Source organism: Trachinotus anak, unplaced genomic scaffold, assembly GCF_046630095.1.
Source record: "Trachinotus anak isolate AG129_WGS33_773 ecotype Australia unplaced genomic scaffold, CSIRO_AGI_Tana_v1 ptg000032l, whole genome shotgun sequence".
NCBI classification, from domain to species: domain Eukaryota; kingdom Metazoa; phylum Chordata; class Actinopteri; order Carangiformes; family Carangidae; genus Trachinotus; species Trachinotus anak.
The window spans coordinates 17,128,444-17,143,710 of NW_027273883.1; the positions used below are offsets into that span (position 1 = coordinate 17,128,444).

Consider the following 15,267-nt stretch of genomic DNA (forward strand, 5'->3'; position numbering starts at 1 on the left):
GGTCTTTTTAGATAGACTTAATGGACTCACAGTCCAGCAAATCAGTTGAGTTTCAATAAATAAATCCTCAAACAGTGGGAAACATTAAGGTCACATTGCAAGCCAACTGCTATATCACCCAGGAAGTCAGTCTTTTCAAGCAGTAGGTTAAACAGCAAAGCACTCCCACAGTCTCCAGTCAGCCAGCCTGATCATTCAGTCCTACCTGCAGTGTAGAAGCCAACAGGTACAAGCCATTCTCTAATCTTTCTGAAGCACATTTAACCTTCCCTGCCTGTGTGGCTGCTCTGCTGCAGTCTGGTGGTTTCTAAAATCTGGCTAGACACGCTATGGTCTGCTGTGGGAAGATTACTAAATTGTTTTGGACACACTGGAGTTGACTGGGAGTGGCTCTCTCCATATATGGATGGCCTGAGCCGACTTTTTCTCTCCTGATACAGATTCCAATTTCTCAACTCAGGTTACCTGCCAACACTGACTCCAGTTCTCTCCGTTTCTGAAATCTGAAATAGTTTTTATATAAAGGTTAACATGGGAAAAGGATTGCTGTGGTGCTAACAAATGTAACTGGTTTCATAGTGACAATGACGAATAAACAGTGTTTATAGTGAATCGCTTAAGTCTGGCCGATACCCAGCTGGTCAATATCTGCCTGACACCTGTCAGGCAGCTTGGAGGATCTATAAAAATGCTGCAGTGCTTAAAAAATGCAAAACAGAACTAAGCAGGCTTAAACCATCCTGCTACAAATTATTCCTTTTTTTCTGAGCCTCCTTCTCACTTATTCACCATTTTTTAAGTTGTTTATTTACTGCCCACTTTCTACTGTTGTTTCATCTTCACACATCTTATCCTTGTGCAAGACAAACACTCTGCAGCTTCCTGTGTCACACTGTGACTTCCTGGATATCCCAGCAGGCCTTGTTGAGTCATCATCCCTCCAGTGACCGCTTTCAGCTGACTGTGAATTCTGGCTGTCATGTGGTGATAAAAGTAAAATGTATCTGAGAGGATCATTTCATGGCTCATTTCCAGTATTGTGGATGTTATCTACAACAAATACTTCTCCACCTTTCTAAAATTATGATCTGCATCATCATCTTTCAGGTTATTCAACACTCAAAGATCTGATCATTTTTACTGGATGATTTATTTCATCCACCAAATGTGGAGACAATAAACAGAACTGACAGCTACTGTTACCCCTGGTTGTTTCAATACTGTAGAGTAGCAAGCACAAAAAAAAAAAAAAATCACCACTTTTAACATCACATGACTACATTCAGCACTTTTCAGTATTATGCTCAGGTCTCGCCAAGAACACTTCACACAGAGGGAAAAAAGGAAGAAAGAAACAGAGACAGAAATATGGAGACTGATTCAGCGAAAGTTGGTTCAGCCCTTTTAACAGCTTGACCTACAGTTGTCTCTTCAAAGACAAAGACAGCGAGTGAAATACATGCCTGTGTGTGTGTGCACGCACAATGACTGCAACAGAAGTGTAAAGGAGGACGTTATGCATCTAATACCTTGACTCAGCATTCTCTTGTAAGAACTTGCTATATCAGTACTGTCTGTGTATAAAACTGTGGGTGTGTGCACAAGTCCGATACATATTATTACATCCACAGACGTCCGCAGAGACATTGTGCTAGTTTTCTTTTTTCAGTCTTTACTGTCATGATTGTTGTGACTCCTCATTACATCCATATTATCAAAATATTCTTAGTAACCTGTTTGTTACTACTGTGTCATTGTTGTATGAATCAGTCATATGTTATTGCCATTCTATTTAATCTTCAATTGAGATGCATGTGTGGAATATGTAGAATGAACCACTGACTTATTTTTACCTTTCATATAGCTCAAGCTCATACTTAAGAATTGATGAATAGAGGTGAGTGTATAATGGTCACAGGCATGGCCATTGACCCCACAGACCCTCACTAAAGGCTGTAATACAACAGATTAGTGCAGATGAAATTTGTCGCTCCTAGAGAATTACTATCAACCTCCAGTTAAAAAGACACTACAGTACTTTGGCTATGACACTGCATGGATTATTTGGGGGCTTGTCACAATCCCTGAAGAGTGTGCTGCTGCTGTAAATCCATTAATAATACAACTACATCATCTTATTATAACAGTAACTACTGACCTATCACCATGATGAACACATAAAAAAAATTACAACTTGCAATATTATACTGGCTCTTTGCTCAAAACACACATATTAGATTACAGTCACTCATCTGACTTACACATCTTTAATAGATGCTGAGATTTAAAGCTTTCTAAACAGAGAGAACGAGTCTGGCTCAGTGTATTTGCTGGGAATGCTTCAAATTCCAAGTCTTTCTTGCATTACACTGTGCATTTAGTGAAGATTAGTGAAGATCAGCGCTGCATTTGAAAGGGAAGGAAGTTTGAACTATGAATGACTTCAGTCCTGCTGTTGGCACTGTCTTTCACCTGTTTCTTGTAAAAATGTAACTGAAAAAAAAATCTAAAAATGATGTTGCCTAAAAAACAAATTCACTGCAATTAAAAAAAAAAATGCAATACACCAGTGTTCGCTGTACAATTTGGGGTTAGTGTTAAAGTCATAAAACATGCAGTGTGGAAAACCCTGTCCAGAATTTACACAGGTTGTGATACAGTTATTTTAACAGCGCTAGCTCCAGCCTTCATGCCTCCTCTCAGAGGGGCACGTTAAAAAATGTATTCGGGACATTATTTTGACTGCAACTCATTTTTTAAATAGAAGCAGTTTCGCCAGAGGAGCTATAGAGTCACAAACCACAGTCAGCCATCTGCAACTGCTCACTCACTAACCAGATTAGATATTAAGAACTCAATTATTGTAACACAATGACACAAAGCACAATAGTGACACAAAATCACAAACATGCAACCTTAACCTAAATACTACGTACAGCTTAATGAAATCCTATTAGAGAAGGAGGCATACATTTAAGAGCATTCATACGGCTACTTTATGCTGTAAATACTGTTATATCACACATAACTAGGAAATGTAGTAAAAGTGTGTTTAGCTGTTTCTCAGTTGCATTTTCCCAAACAGATTGTGTTCATGCATACAGCCCAAAATCACAAATGCTACCGACCAGTATGCAATGGAATCTATATAATATAACTGTAGGTTAGATTAATATCTTATTGTAAATACATTGCTTTGCTTAACTGTATCTGCCATTAGCTAGAAAGTCTGTTGGGTTTGGCTTAAAACACAAAGGACATAAAGCTCCATTCCTAATCACAATTTGTTGTGCAAATCCAAGATTTTGGCCATCAGGTACTTTTTTTTTTTGACAAAATCCAGCATGGAAAGCTCTCACACCTGGGTCTGTGAAGTTGGCTGCTAAACAGCACTGCATTCCTGTGCACTGTGCCATCAAAACAAGTGATGAACATACATAAACCATAAACACATTATATTCATTATTCCTAGTCTTTTATCCAACTGTATACCTTGCAAAATCACATTTAGGACACTATAATATATGGATCTAAACGTACATTAATTACTGTTTTAAATATAGGTCCGCTACATAACACCAAGCAAATGAAACCATTTCTCACTGCACCAATTTCTTCTCAACACAACTGCACTAAATCCCCACTTGCATGCCCTCACAGCCTCACACGGAGAGGAATCAAATCAAGTAGGCCATGCAGGCAGCCAGGAGGGGAGCAGGCAGCTGCCAGGCCCACCACCTCCCCTCTCTCAGTGGGGCTCCACTGACTGACACTCAGCCTGTTAAACCACAGAAGGCTGGAGTTGAGCTCTGTCCCGTAGCAGCAGCAGAAGGACGGTTTATCTCCTCGTCTAACTGGTATCTGGGTTACTGGGGGTTAGCACAATCCTGGGGGAGCCGAGGCCTCTCCATCTTTTTCACCATCCCTTTCTATCGTTCCTCACATTTATCCCTCCTTTCATGTCTTTCTTTCCAAAGCCTGCATCTTTTCCTCTCTTTTTCTCTTCCCCACATCCTAAATCTTCTGCATTCTCCTTCTTTCTGCATCCCTCTCTTCATCTGCAACTCTTTTCTTCTCCCGCTCTCTTAATCTCCCCCTGTCGCTCATCTCACACGCTCACAGACCGTTTAGTTCCTGCCTCCACATCTCCATTTGATCCTTCTGTCCTATTGAACCAACACTCTTCCTTCCTCCATCTCATCTTTTTCTTGTTTTCATACAATTTCCTCTTCCCTCCCCCTCTTCCACACTACCACACTCTCTCTCTCCTCTCTCTTTTGCCATGGATGCACATTTTCTATACCAAGGCTTCAAGTCTAAACACTGGTTGTATATCTATATACATATGTGAAAACACTATGTGACTGATGTGACTGCTCAATGCTGCCCTAATGTCACTTCCATTTAAATGCAGTGTGCCAAACAAAGCAAGCGACCTGCACTATGCACGGGTGTGTGTTGCATTCAGCTCTACAATAACTGTGACTCTGGCAAATGAACTGATAAGAATTCACAACCGTTGTTCAGTTAGTTTTTCAGATCAAAGTACAAAAAAAAAGATACATTTTCACTATTCAGCTCAGTATGGTTTCTTCCCCACACTGCTCTATAACGTCACATCAAGTGGTGTAAACATGACATCCCATGGACAGACAAGTTACACACTCACTGGACCTGTAATGCTGTAGTGCTACTGTGCATTGACCTGTTGGGAAAATCCAAAAAGTTCCTGATACGCTTGTGGTCTCAAAAATGGTCCAATAGTTGGATATGAACATCATTAGTCATGACTGTAACTGGACCTCATCTCTCATTAGCAACAACAGACAGGACAGATATAAGGAACTTTGTAGTGCATTATGAGTTACAACAGAAACCTCTCCCAAATTTCAGAGTCATGATGCAGAAAATACAGCTCAGGCAAACTAAGTAAGTAACCAACTAACAAAAGCTGTAGTTGTAGCAGTGTAAGGTTTTACCAGAGTATTTCTTTTATTTTATTTTAAATAATGATGCCAAAATAAAGACAGGTGGCCTGCATTTAGAAATAGTTTCATATTTTACAGTCATTGGTTAGGATCTATTACTACATAGTTGTGAATTATAGAAGATTTAGTAAAATACCCTGTGGACAAAACATGTCCATCTACGCATTTTACTATTTTCTCGTACTAAAATTTGCATTCAGTTTGTATGTGGCATGTTTGTACTGATATCCTGTTTAGTACATACTTGGTAGGGGGTGCTGTGCGTAGATGCAAGCCCCCTTGCTCCAGCAGAGAGGGATGCAGCCGCTGTTCTCCATTTGTTCTGTAGGGGGGGCAGTCCCAGGTCTGGCCACAGGGCCCAAACAAAACTGCTGGGCCCCAAAAACAACATATAGCCAAGGACCAAGACTGGCTCCTGACCTGGCTTGTTGCAACTATAAAAAATTCCTGGTATATAAATTTCAATAAGCCAGGGATGAACAAGGAAAGATATCCAACAGTTTTCCCAAGAAAGTTAGACAGTGAGATTTGCTGTGCTGGTACCTCGGCTGCCATTGGTTTCAGTGCTACTATTATCCATTGTGCAACGTTTAGCCACAGGAAACGCAATAAAAAAAAAAAAATCAATCAAAGCCAGTGTCCCAGTGCTGTAAATGACTCCAGTAAAGCACAGAGCCCAGTAAGAGGAAACAGAAGATGTCAAATATCCTGTACTGCAATATGTGGTGACACAGCAAGTAACCCCACAGGACGTTGACAGAATACCGTGACTGTCTATGATCTAGCAGCCACTCCACTCAACATCTATCATCAGGGTCCAAGTCCAGCTGATAGAGATGCTCCAAATGTTTTCACCTTTAAATAACACAGAGATAAAGGTCTGAATCAGCTTCTCACAGTGGTCCACCCTGAAGAAATAATACAAATCAAGCTTGAGCTGAAGGTAAAGTCTTCTTTTGCACTTTGTATATACTAAAAAAAAAGGAAATTCACTAAAAACTGCAAGGACAGTATCTGGTGCAGGAATCCAAGCAACTGATCACAGGACTGCACTGCGCTGCTGTACAGTTTGCTGAAACATCATATTACTTCAGGATGTGTGGAAGTGGCTTGTGGTCCAGGTTTTAGTAATCAATCCGTCCCAATTTACCTCATGACCTTTAACCTAGCAAAATATCTTTACCATTGTGTAATGTGATATGTAGTGATCCCTGTAAGGCAGGTCCTTTTTTGCCCCTTCACTTCAAGCAGACTGAGCCCTTTTGGGTGGAGAGGATTCAGTAACTTGCTCAAGGACACTTCAGCAGGGTCTAAGCTTCACAAAACATTTAAGCCTGTAGTTGGGGGATGATTTCTCTGCCCATTAGGCCATCCTGCAGTCCAATAAATCCCCACAAAATATCAAATTCAGGTCTTCTGTGTGGAGCTGCTGATCCAATTAATCAATCCTTGAAGTGAAATTCAAAGACGGCGGCTTCCCTGCAGCCATACATCTCAAGTCCCAGGTTACAAAATAACACTGACAGCCTTTCCTGGCAAAGCAAGAGTCCATGCAAATACATCAAAGTACCATTTTCCAAGAGAGGTCGTTTGTTCTGTAAATCCACAGCATTGTCTGAAGGAGATGGCAAGACAGAGGAGAGAAAGAAAAGACTGGAATCATTGAAGAAAGAGACGAAAATGTAGGGCAAAGCGGGGCGTAGAGAAATGGAGCATAGTTAGCGAGAGGTAGAGGTAGAGGTAGATGAGAGTGACCGACGCAGGAGGGAAGAAGGAGAGCAAAGACCGGGAGAGAAGGATGTAGAGAGAAGAAAGAGGAGACACAGAGAAATCAAAAAAGAAAGAGAAAATGTGAATTAGAAAGGGAAAAGAGAAGATATAAAGGGAGCGGGATGAAGAGAGAAAGCGGAGAAACCCCAGGGAGAAGTGGAGCCTCACATCCTCCAAAGCTTTCCCACAATGCTCTGAGCCTGCAGGAGTTAACCAGGTCAGAGCAGGTGTCTGATGTCAGAGAGAGACATAAAGTGACAGAGACCTAAAGGGCGAGGTTCACCAAAAAAAAGAAAAAAGCAAAGAACACAAAAAAAAGCTCTGATGCAAAGAAGTCTGGCAGGAGGGGAAAAAGATTATGAAGAGAAAACGATGTTGCAGTGTCTTGAACCAAAAAAAAAAAATTGATGCAGTAAATCCGTTTTGAAGTCAGTCAGCTGTGTGTTGTTCAGTCTGGCTTCTGAAAGCTTTCTTCTCCAGCAGCGGAAGAGCAACTAGATCACAACATAATTTCCAACCTTAAACACACACACAGCCGCAGCCACACACACACGCGCACACACACACACACACACACACACACACACACACACACACACACACACACACACACACACACAATATCCAGTGCAATCGTTGAGCAGTCGAAATGAGTGCACCAAAGAGACTGTAGAGTGAGAAAGTATGTGCGTAAGCCAGAGAGTGAGTGTGTGTATATGAGAGTGCATGAGCGCGCGGGTAAGCAGGTAGGCATGTATGTGTGTGTGTGTGTGTGTGTGAGAAAAACAGTGTGCGAGTTTCAGCAAAGGTGGGAGTGAGTGTGCAAGATACTCAAAGTGAGTGTGTGCATGTATGAACCAAGTGTGTCTCCTCTGGTGTGTTTTTGGTATTAAAAAAAAAAAGCTGCCCCACTCACTAATAGGCAGAACCAGGGAGGGAGGGGGATGTATTGTGTGTGTGCGTGTGACAGAAAGAGAGAGAGAGAGACAGAGAGAGAGAGAGAGAGAGAGAGAGACAGAGAGAGAGAGAGAGAGAGAGAGAGAGAGAGAGAACGAACAGAGGAGAAAGAAAGAGAGGGGAGATAGAAATATTGTAATTGAGACTTGATGCAGTGGAAAGAACGCAAACTGATTGTACAGTACTTATAAATATGCTAATAGGACAATGCTCTTCAATCAGCACTCCAACTTTAATAAACAGGCACTCGTATGAAAACACAAACCCAACACACACACAAATCCAACACACGGTTTTACCAGGATCAGAGCTTAGCCTCTAAAAACATAAATTCCACTCTTTGACCCCTTACAACAATTTGCTTCTGTATTTCTATTCATCATCCCTCCCCCTTGTCTGTCTCCCTCCACAAGCCACAGAAGATCTCTGCTGCCCTCTGTCCTCACTCTCTGCTCTCTCTCTTTTTTCCTCTCCACACATATTTCACCTGCTCCTGCAGCATGCCAGTTCTTCACTGGCAGTAAAGCACTCTGACATTCAATCCATTTGATCTGCCAGAGCATAGGATGGACGTGAACATTTCACAGCTAGGCCTCCAGCTGCAAAACACTAACTATCATATTTGATTATTTTGTAAATTGGATGTAAATGATGTAGATATATATTTTAGCTTTTGCTTCAAATAGTAAATCAGACAAACTAAAAATCACTGACGACCTTCATCATCATGGTTTCATAATTATAACCTCAAGGTTAGAGAAAGAAGGTGGTCATGGTTAAAAGAAATTCATTTTGACTATCGCTTGGCACTAACAAACAAACGGCGGACTCCTGTGTTAATGTCCAATATTTTGTTGATCCATTCATCCACCCAGACCTCAACACTTTGTTACACTATTTTAATGTCACCTGACTTTCTCCTTTGCTGCTGTCATAATTCCTACAGTCGTTTATGCTTATTCTTGGGACAATGGTCTTAACAAGAAACATGTTTAATTAATATAAACACAATAAACAATGATCAGTTAAAATGTGCCATAAATTGTGCTCAACCAATACACCATCAGCCAATACTATGCAGGTGTCAAGAACAAGCAACATAAAATTATCAACATTTAAAGACAAAATTACAGCTGTTTGTGTTTTGGAAATTGAACAAATGTATAAAGTAATTTCCTCTTTTTTAATCAGTTATATAAACTTTGCTGTCACTAATTCACTAGATGATTCACATGTTAAGATGCAAATCATATGTAAACATGTGATGCTTAGATTCTTCAGCCCAGTTCCAAGCCAGGACAGGCTTACAGAGGCTGGATGTTAAGTTCATTATGTTCTCCACTAAAAATGAACTTGTGATCCTTATCAGCAGCAGTAAGAATGAGTTTTCCCATGGCTGTTGGAGACCACAGATGCTCAGTTTGACCACTCTGTGCACTGGTTGCCTCATTACTGTGACTTTACAGCAAAGTTAGAGAGCATCATTTCTTAAAGTTTCAGCTTACCCCAGTTTGCATCCCCCAGTGAGAATTACCAAAGTTAAGATTAACATATGTAAATTACATTTCAGTCCTTCTCAGGAACGACAAGTTCCCAGCTCATAATATGCAACATCCCGTTCAAAGACACAGGATCAACAGTTACCTAGCAACAGCCACGAAGAGAGACTGGAGCTAAGGGCCATAAATTGTTTTAAATATACCTCTGAAATTATTCAGCTCCATACCATAATACACTAACACCAGCCCTCTTCAAGTCTGAGTCAAGGCTAAGCCACAGGAACATTATGTTGTGTGAAAAATTAAATCACCGTGAAACATCAAACTGAATGACTACTGTCATTTAAATTCAAGTGGCTGAAAAAAGTCAGGTACCAAATTCTGCTCCAAAACACAGCTACATTCTCAAGAGTGGAAATGCAGGTTTGATGTGTGAATTCATACACTCTGCACAAACAAACTTGCAGGTAGATGTTGTCGCCAAGCAGCAACGTCAGGGGCTGAAAAATGATGCCATGGCTAAGTGCCAAAAACTGTAGTTCCTCTGATGCCCACTTGAGTTTGGCTCCAAAGTTGAATCAATCCCCACAGACTCTCAAGCTAAAATGCTTAACTTTACAGCAGAAATAAATGTTGAAATGTTTACAGCCTGGTACAAAAAACGTTTTTTTGTCAGTTTAGCTAATTTCCCCCTTCATGACAGCTGTACAGGGGATGAATTTTATCCAAGTTTTATTTAGGTTTCAAGTTCTGCATAAAAAAGCTCTTGCCACAAACCAGCATGCACCTACGTCTTGACTAGACACACGCCCCTCCTCTTTGCCCATTTTTGGATTAGCTGGGGGTTAGACGGAGCCAGGCACTGCCAAGATGGCAACGGAGGAGCAGCCCGCTCTGAGCTTCAAAACTGCTCTTCAGAAACCTATGGGTGTCATCACAAAGGCTATGTCCATATTTATATAAAGTGTATGGTTGTTGCACCAGCTCTAATCTAATAGTTGATGTTTAACATTTTTACACACTTTCAGAAGTCTAAAATGTTCAATTTCTACCAGGAGCTGACAGCAAGTTTAACAACACTTGCCTGAAGGAAAAAAAAAAAAAAAAGAAGAACAAAAATTGTACTCACCAGCGTAATATGATATTCTGGAAATATCTGAAAAAAGAGAAGAAGAAAAAAGATTTTACTTTAATAAATTAATGTATATAACACCACATCACACTGAAATATTCACAATCACATCTTTGTGTCATGGATTAAGTCATGGCATCAATGAGAGGCACATTATTACAGAGTGACTGGAAGTGACAATTTCGTAGCTGAGTAACTCTAAGACTTTTAAAGATTGATTGTAGTATTGAACATATTTTACAATTAACTGTCCATAAAACTGAGCACCAGAGATAAACTGTATGTATATGTATGTTAATGAGCTACTTATCTATCTATATACTATACTTTAACTCCAATTTCAAGAGCATCTCATTATATCTCCACAACACAACAAAATAGGATTACAGATATGGAAAAGAAGGGATTCAAAGAAAAAGGATTAAATAAAAAGGGGCAGAAGGTGATAAAGGTAGAGACAGACAGGTGGAGTTCGTTAAAAAGTGTGAGCAGAACTAAGAGCAAGGAATCACGGAACAGGATGATTGAGAAATTTTGCTTTTGACAACGACGAAGCTGCCATTAGTTACTCACTCATCAGTAACTCACTCATAATTAATCAATTATCAAACTCACCCTCGATTCATTTTCTGTTTACTCAATGACTAATTATTTTAACGTTACAACAGTCACGTCAAAGAGGACTTTAATTAGCTGGAAAGTCCAACTGTCCAAACCAAATGATTACAATGCGTTTACTACTTCATTTGACTGACAAGAGTCAATGTCTCATCACATTAAGCACATCCACTGGTTTACATGTCAACATCAGCACCGACCAACCAGTGATGGTGCAGCAGCTCTAATGAACCAGGAGGCTCTGATGAGCTAAATTCCAGTCATCCAGAATGAGGCAAGAGTCATGACTCAGCAGAATATATCTGCCCTGTCATGCTGTAATAACTTCACCCACTGGCCTCTTTCAACCCAACTCAAATCTGTCTCATAACCCTGAGTCACCTTCTGCTCACCGCTCCTACATCACATCGTTTCACTCGCTCTGTGCTGCATTCTCATGCAAAAATGGCACCAAAATGAGCAATATGATGAAATGTCCAATACTCTGAAGCTACGCTGACATCTGTTACTAGGCAACAGATGAGAAGCAGGACTGTGATGCTAAGTAGGATGCCAAGGCTTTGTCTTATCATATATGGAAGATAAAAGCTGTGTCCCAGTTCCTATTACTACTGTACATTCTGTGGTACAGACCTATATCCAACGTATGCAAGAAATTAATAAGATAGGTGTTTTTGGATTCACTGATTTAAAAAAAAAATCTTTTTCAAACTTCCATATCATAGTTTTATCTTAAGCAGGTTTTGTGTGTGTAATGTGCTCACAGTGAAAAACTGGCTAAATAAACTATACTCAAAAGAGGCAGGGCATAGTCTAAAGAACACTTGAAATAAATGAGGTGCTCATTTAAATTAAAACAAATTTTGGTTGGTGGTAAAACAGCTTTGTGAAAACCCAAGAAAATAAAAAATGAACATTAAATATTTGGTGAGGTAAGGTTAGTTTCACTTTTCCAGCACTAACACACCACAAACTTGGTCAGACTGAGCATGCAGAGAATTAGGACACAATTTAGGACAGCTGTATATTAATAAGCTGTGTGGGTTATTGAGTTATAACATCTTAGTTATGACTTAGACTCAAACATTTTACTTGGTTTGATTCATTGCAGCTCACTGTGTGTTCTGCCATTTCACATAATTTCCTCTAATCACATAATCCAATTTGTTCCTGGCAGGGTTGTGTCCAAAATGTTGGCTACAAGGACGATGCTATTAACAAAAGCAACACAACACCAATCCTGGCATTATTCTCTTTCTCCCTCACTCTGCCTCTTATATTCACTACTGACAAGTGTAACATTTAAGGCGTCGATACACTGAGCAATTTTGAGCCAGGACTGGCGGGTACATCGGGTAAAGAAGGCTTCAGCATGAATTGAAATTCTTGGTGCAAAAATATACTTATGAATTTGAATGCTGAAGCACTGCTAATCTAGAAAATTACCAACACATTTCCCCCCACATCTGCCTTTAGTTTATACTGCTAGTGAACAGTGAAATCTTTCAAACACTGAATATGGCAACATGCAGATCACCACACAGACATATCTTGTTAAAGAGACTTGTCTTTCTGGTTCCTCACAATCCTCTTGGCAGAGACATTTTCTCAGCGTAACCAGAAATGACCTAGCCTAAAACCCAGCTTTAATCTTTCACATCCACAAATAATGAGCTAGAAACTGTTATTAAAACCGTACTGAAACATCTGTCACTGGAACTGCTTAAAACATTTTCACTTGCATAAACACTCCTCAGAGCTTCTCCCTCCTACTCTATAACCCCCCCCCCCCCCCCCCTCACGCTCTCAGCCTTTTTCTTTCTCTCTCCCACTCAGAGTAGAAAACTATTGCCTCTGGCTGTAAACCACAGAGGCTACGGTACAGCTGACACCACGCTACAGGCATTGCAATACTCCATTCTCATCAAGAAAACAACAACAGCCTTTTGCAGTGCCTCTGCACTGATCAGCCTATCAGAATAGAGTGTAACAGAATAGAGTGGTGCAGAACTGAGAGAAGCATCTGAGACTAGAATAAAGTCACCACAGCAGTAGCGACAGCTTTAATGAGGTAGCTGTCATTACAAGTAGCAGCCATAAAAACATTATTGTAGTATTGGGACTGCTGCAGCAAGGGGGAAATAAGGCAGAGGACTCTCTGATTTACACCAGCCCTCTTTTCACATCTGTATTTTTTAATGTTTGGCAGAAGTAGTGTTAACATGTGCAGACATCACTAAAACATTTTCATATGTTGTCTGTTGTAACACCTGTGTTAATAACCTTCACAGAAGAGCAACAGTACACAACCCAAGGGAGGCAACCCTGTGGGTTCATTTGTATGTGTGCACTCCACCAAATGAAGCTGCATGCTCAATTTGTTAAACAGCGTGCTACTACTGCATGTTCCAGTGCACCAATATCAGTTCAGAGAGTGGGTTTGTTGAGTGTTTGTAACATCCCTCACATATGTTATCACTCACTGCCGTCTATCAATTTCCTGCTAACAACAAATAATGAGGACCACACACTCTTATTTTAATATAATCTTTTGTATCAAAGGCTTGATCAATTATAAGATTTTAATGTGATAAAGCATTCAATAAAAATAAACTTGATGTTTTTCAAAGATTATGTTTTCTCAGTTTTCTAATTTGTCTTAATTATACCCAAATGTCTTTATACTGCTCCTTGCAAATACAAAAAATTAACAGATGAATAGAGATTCATTAGATATGAACAAATCCAGACATTTAAACAACTTGGGACAATAAACCCATCAGATCCCAACCCTGACACTTTGCCTATTTCCAGTCATTCTAAGCTTAGTTTAATCAAGTAAATGACGACAGGTCTATTTATTTGTGAAGTGGACCAAATGTGTTATGTCACAGACCAACACAATGGGTCAATTATCAGATCCGAGAATTATCCGATTCATTTGAAGTGTTAATGTTTTTGGCTGTATATAAAGCCAACAGTTTTACAGGGCAGAGCTGCAGCATGCCCTCCTGTTCTCTGAATTCATAGTTTATATAGTTTTACCAGTTATACCATTTTTTTTTTTACAACCTTTTTTTTTTTTTTTTTTTTTTTTTTTTACACAAACAAGCCATTTTACAAGCCGTTTTATGGCTCTACCTCACTGTGCAGCACACTGCATCAAAATTGTTCAGACATTCACAAATACATTGTTCCACACCAGCGCATCTCTGAGGTTCCACAGAAACTTCACATCTCTAAATTCTTTCAGGAAATGAAAGTAAAGGATTTTTGCTCTTTTTTCATGCCGTTTCTGATATTTTACTCCATGTTTTTATATAAACTCCTCTCAGTCTGTTTACTTACACAAACATGTCTACAATAACCACTTAATGCCATGAAAAGAGAAAATAATCAAACAACTGTGATATAACATTTTACAGCCAGAGCTGTTGAGCCATGGATTAATATATCTGTTCCTACCTACCTAAAACACTTGAAGTACTTGATTTTGCACCAATATATTAAAACAACCTCATATGTGGAAACATGACAGATTAATCCAGTTCAACTAATATTTATCTGTAACGTAACTACATATTCAACAACTACTTCACACCTCTGGTTGCTGTTATGATCTACACTTTCAGGTGCATTTCTACAGAAAATGCAAAGTAAAATGAAAGTTGGAGAAAGGTGTACATACCTTACTGAACTCCTAAAACATTATGATAAAGGTGGTTAAGTCTAGACAATATCAATATTCATCACTTATTGCCTGTTTTTAATCAGGATACAATAAACATGGTCCTGAAATGCTCAGATTGACTTCCTATCACCACGTAGCACAATGTCATCAACGTCTGCTAGAAACCCTGGCACAGGATTTTCCACACGCAAACAGATGTTGCATTATTAGAAGCAGGTGTTGTAATTAATGTGATATTGATTTTTTTTCCATGTTGCCGACCCTACGAGTGATGTCAGATGAAGGGGAACGTCAAACATGTCACATAAACCCGCACGGCGTAACCTAACCTTTTGCTTTGACAGTGCATCTAGAACAATACATACACCTACAGAGCAAAGCTAGATTTTGATAAGCTGTCATTTCACAATCAAAGTACCTGGCAGTGAGCGCTGACCACATGGAGTAAGTTAAACAAAACAGCGAGCTACGGATGCAAATAGGGGAAGGCTGATGATGACACAACATGAGCACATGTTTCCAGTCATACTTTCACTGGTCTTTCCCGACAGCCTGCTGCAGCACTGTCCCACAACAAAGACGACAACCACTGCTCCAATAAAGTGCAACAAA

General features: G+C 39.8%; 1 protein-coding gene across 15 annotated transcripts in view; it reads right to left on the bottom strand.

The window, feature by feature from the left end:
* Nucleotides 1–15,267, bottom strand: part of LOC139612648 (focal adhesion kinase 1-like) — a 63,106-nt gene that overhangs the window by 44,034 nt on the left and 3,805 nt on the right. For 14 of the 15 annotated variants that reach the window (XM_071468429.1, XM_071468432.1, XM_071468439.1 and 11 more), the window contains exon 2: nucleotides 10,344–10,370. Coding sequence is in view for 14 of the 15 variants with exons in the window: in XM_071468432.1 (XP_071324533.1) it covers nucleotides 10,344–10,370 (27 nt within the window). In the remaining variant the exon portion in view is untranslated. Of the gene's footprint in view, nucleotides 1–205; nucleotides 858–10,343; nucleotides 10,371–15,267 lie in introns of those variants that run through there. The other variant, XM_071468424.1, reaches the window with a different exon arrangement.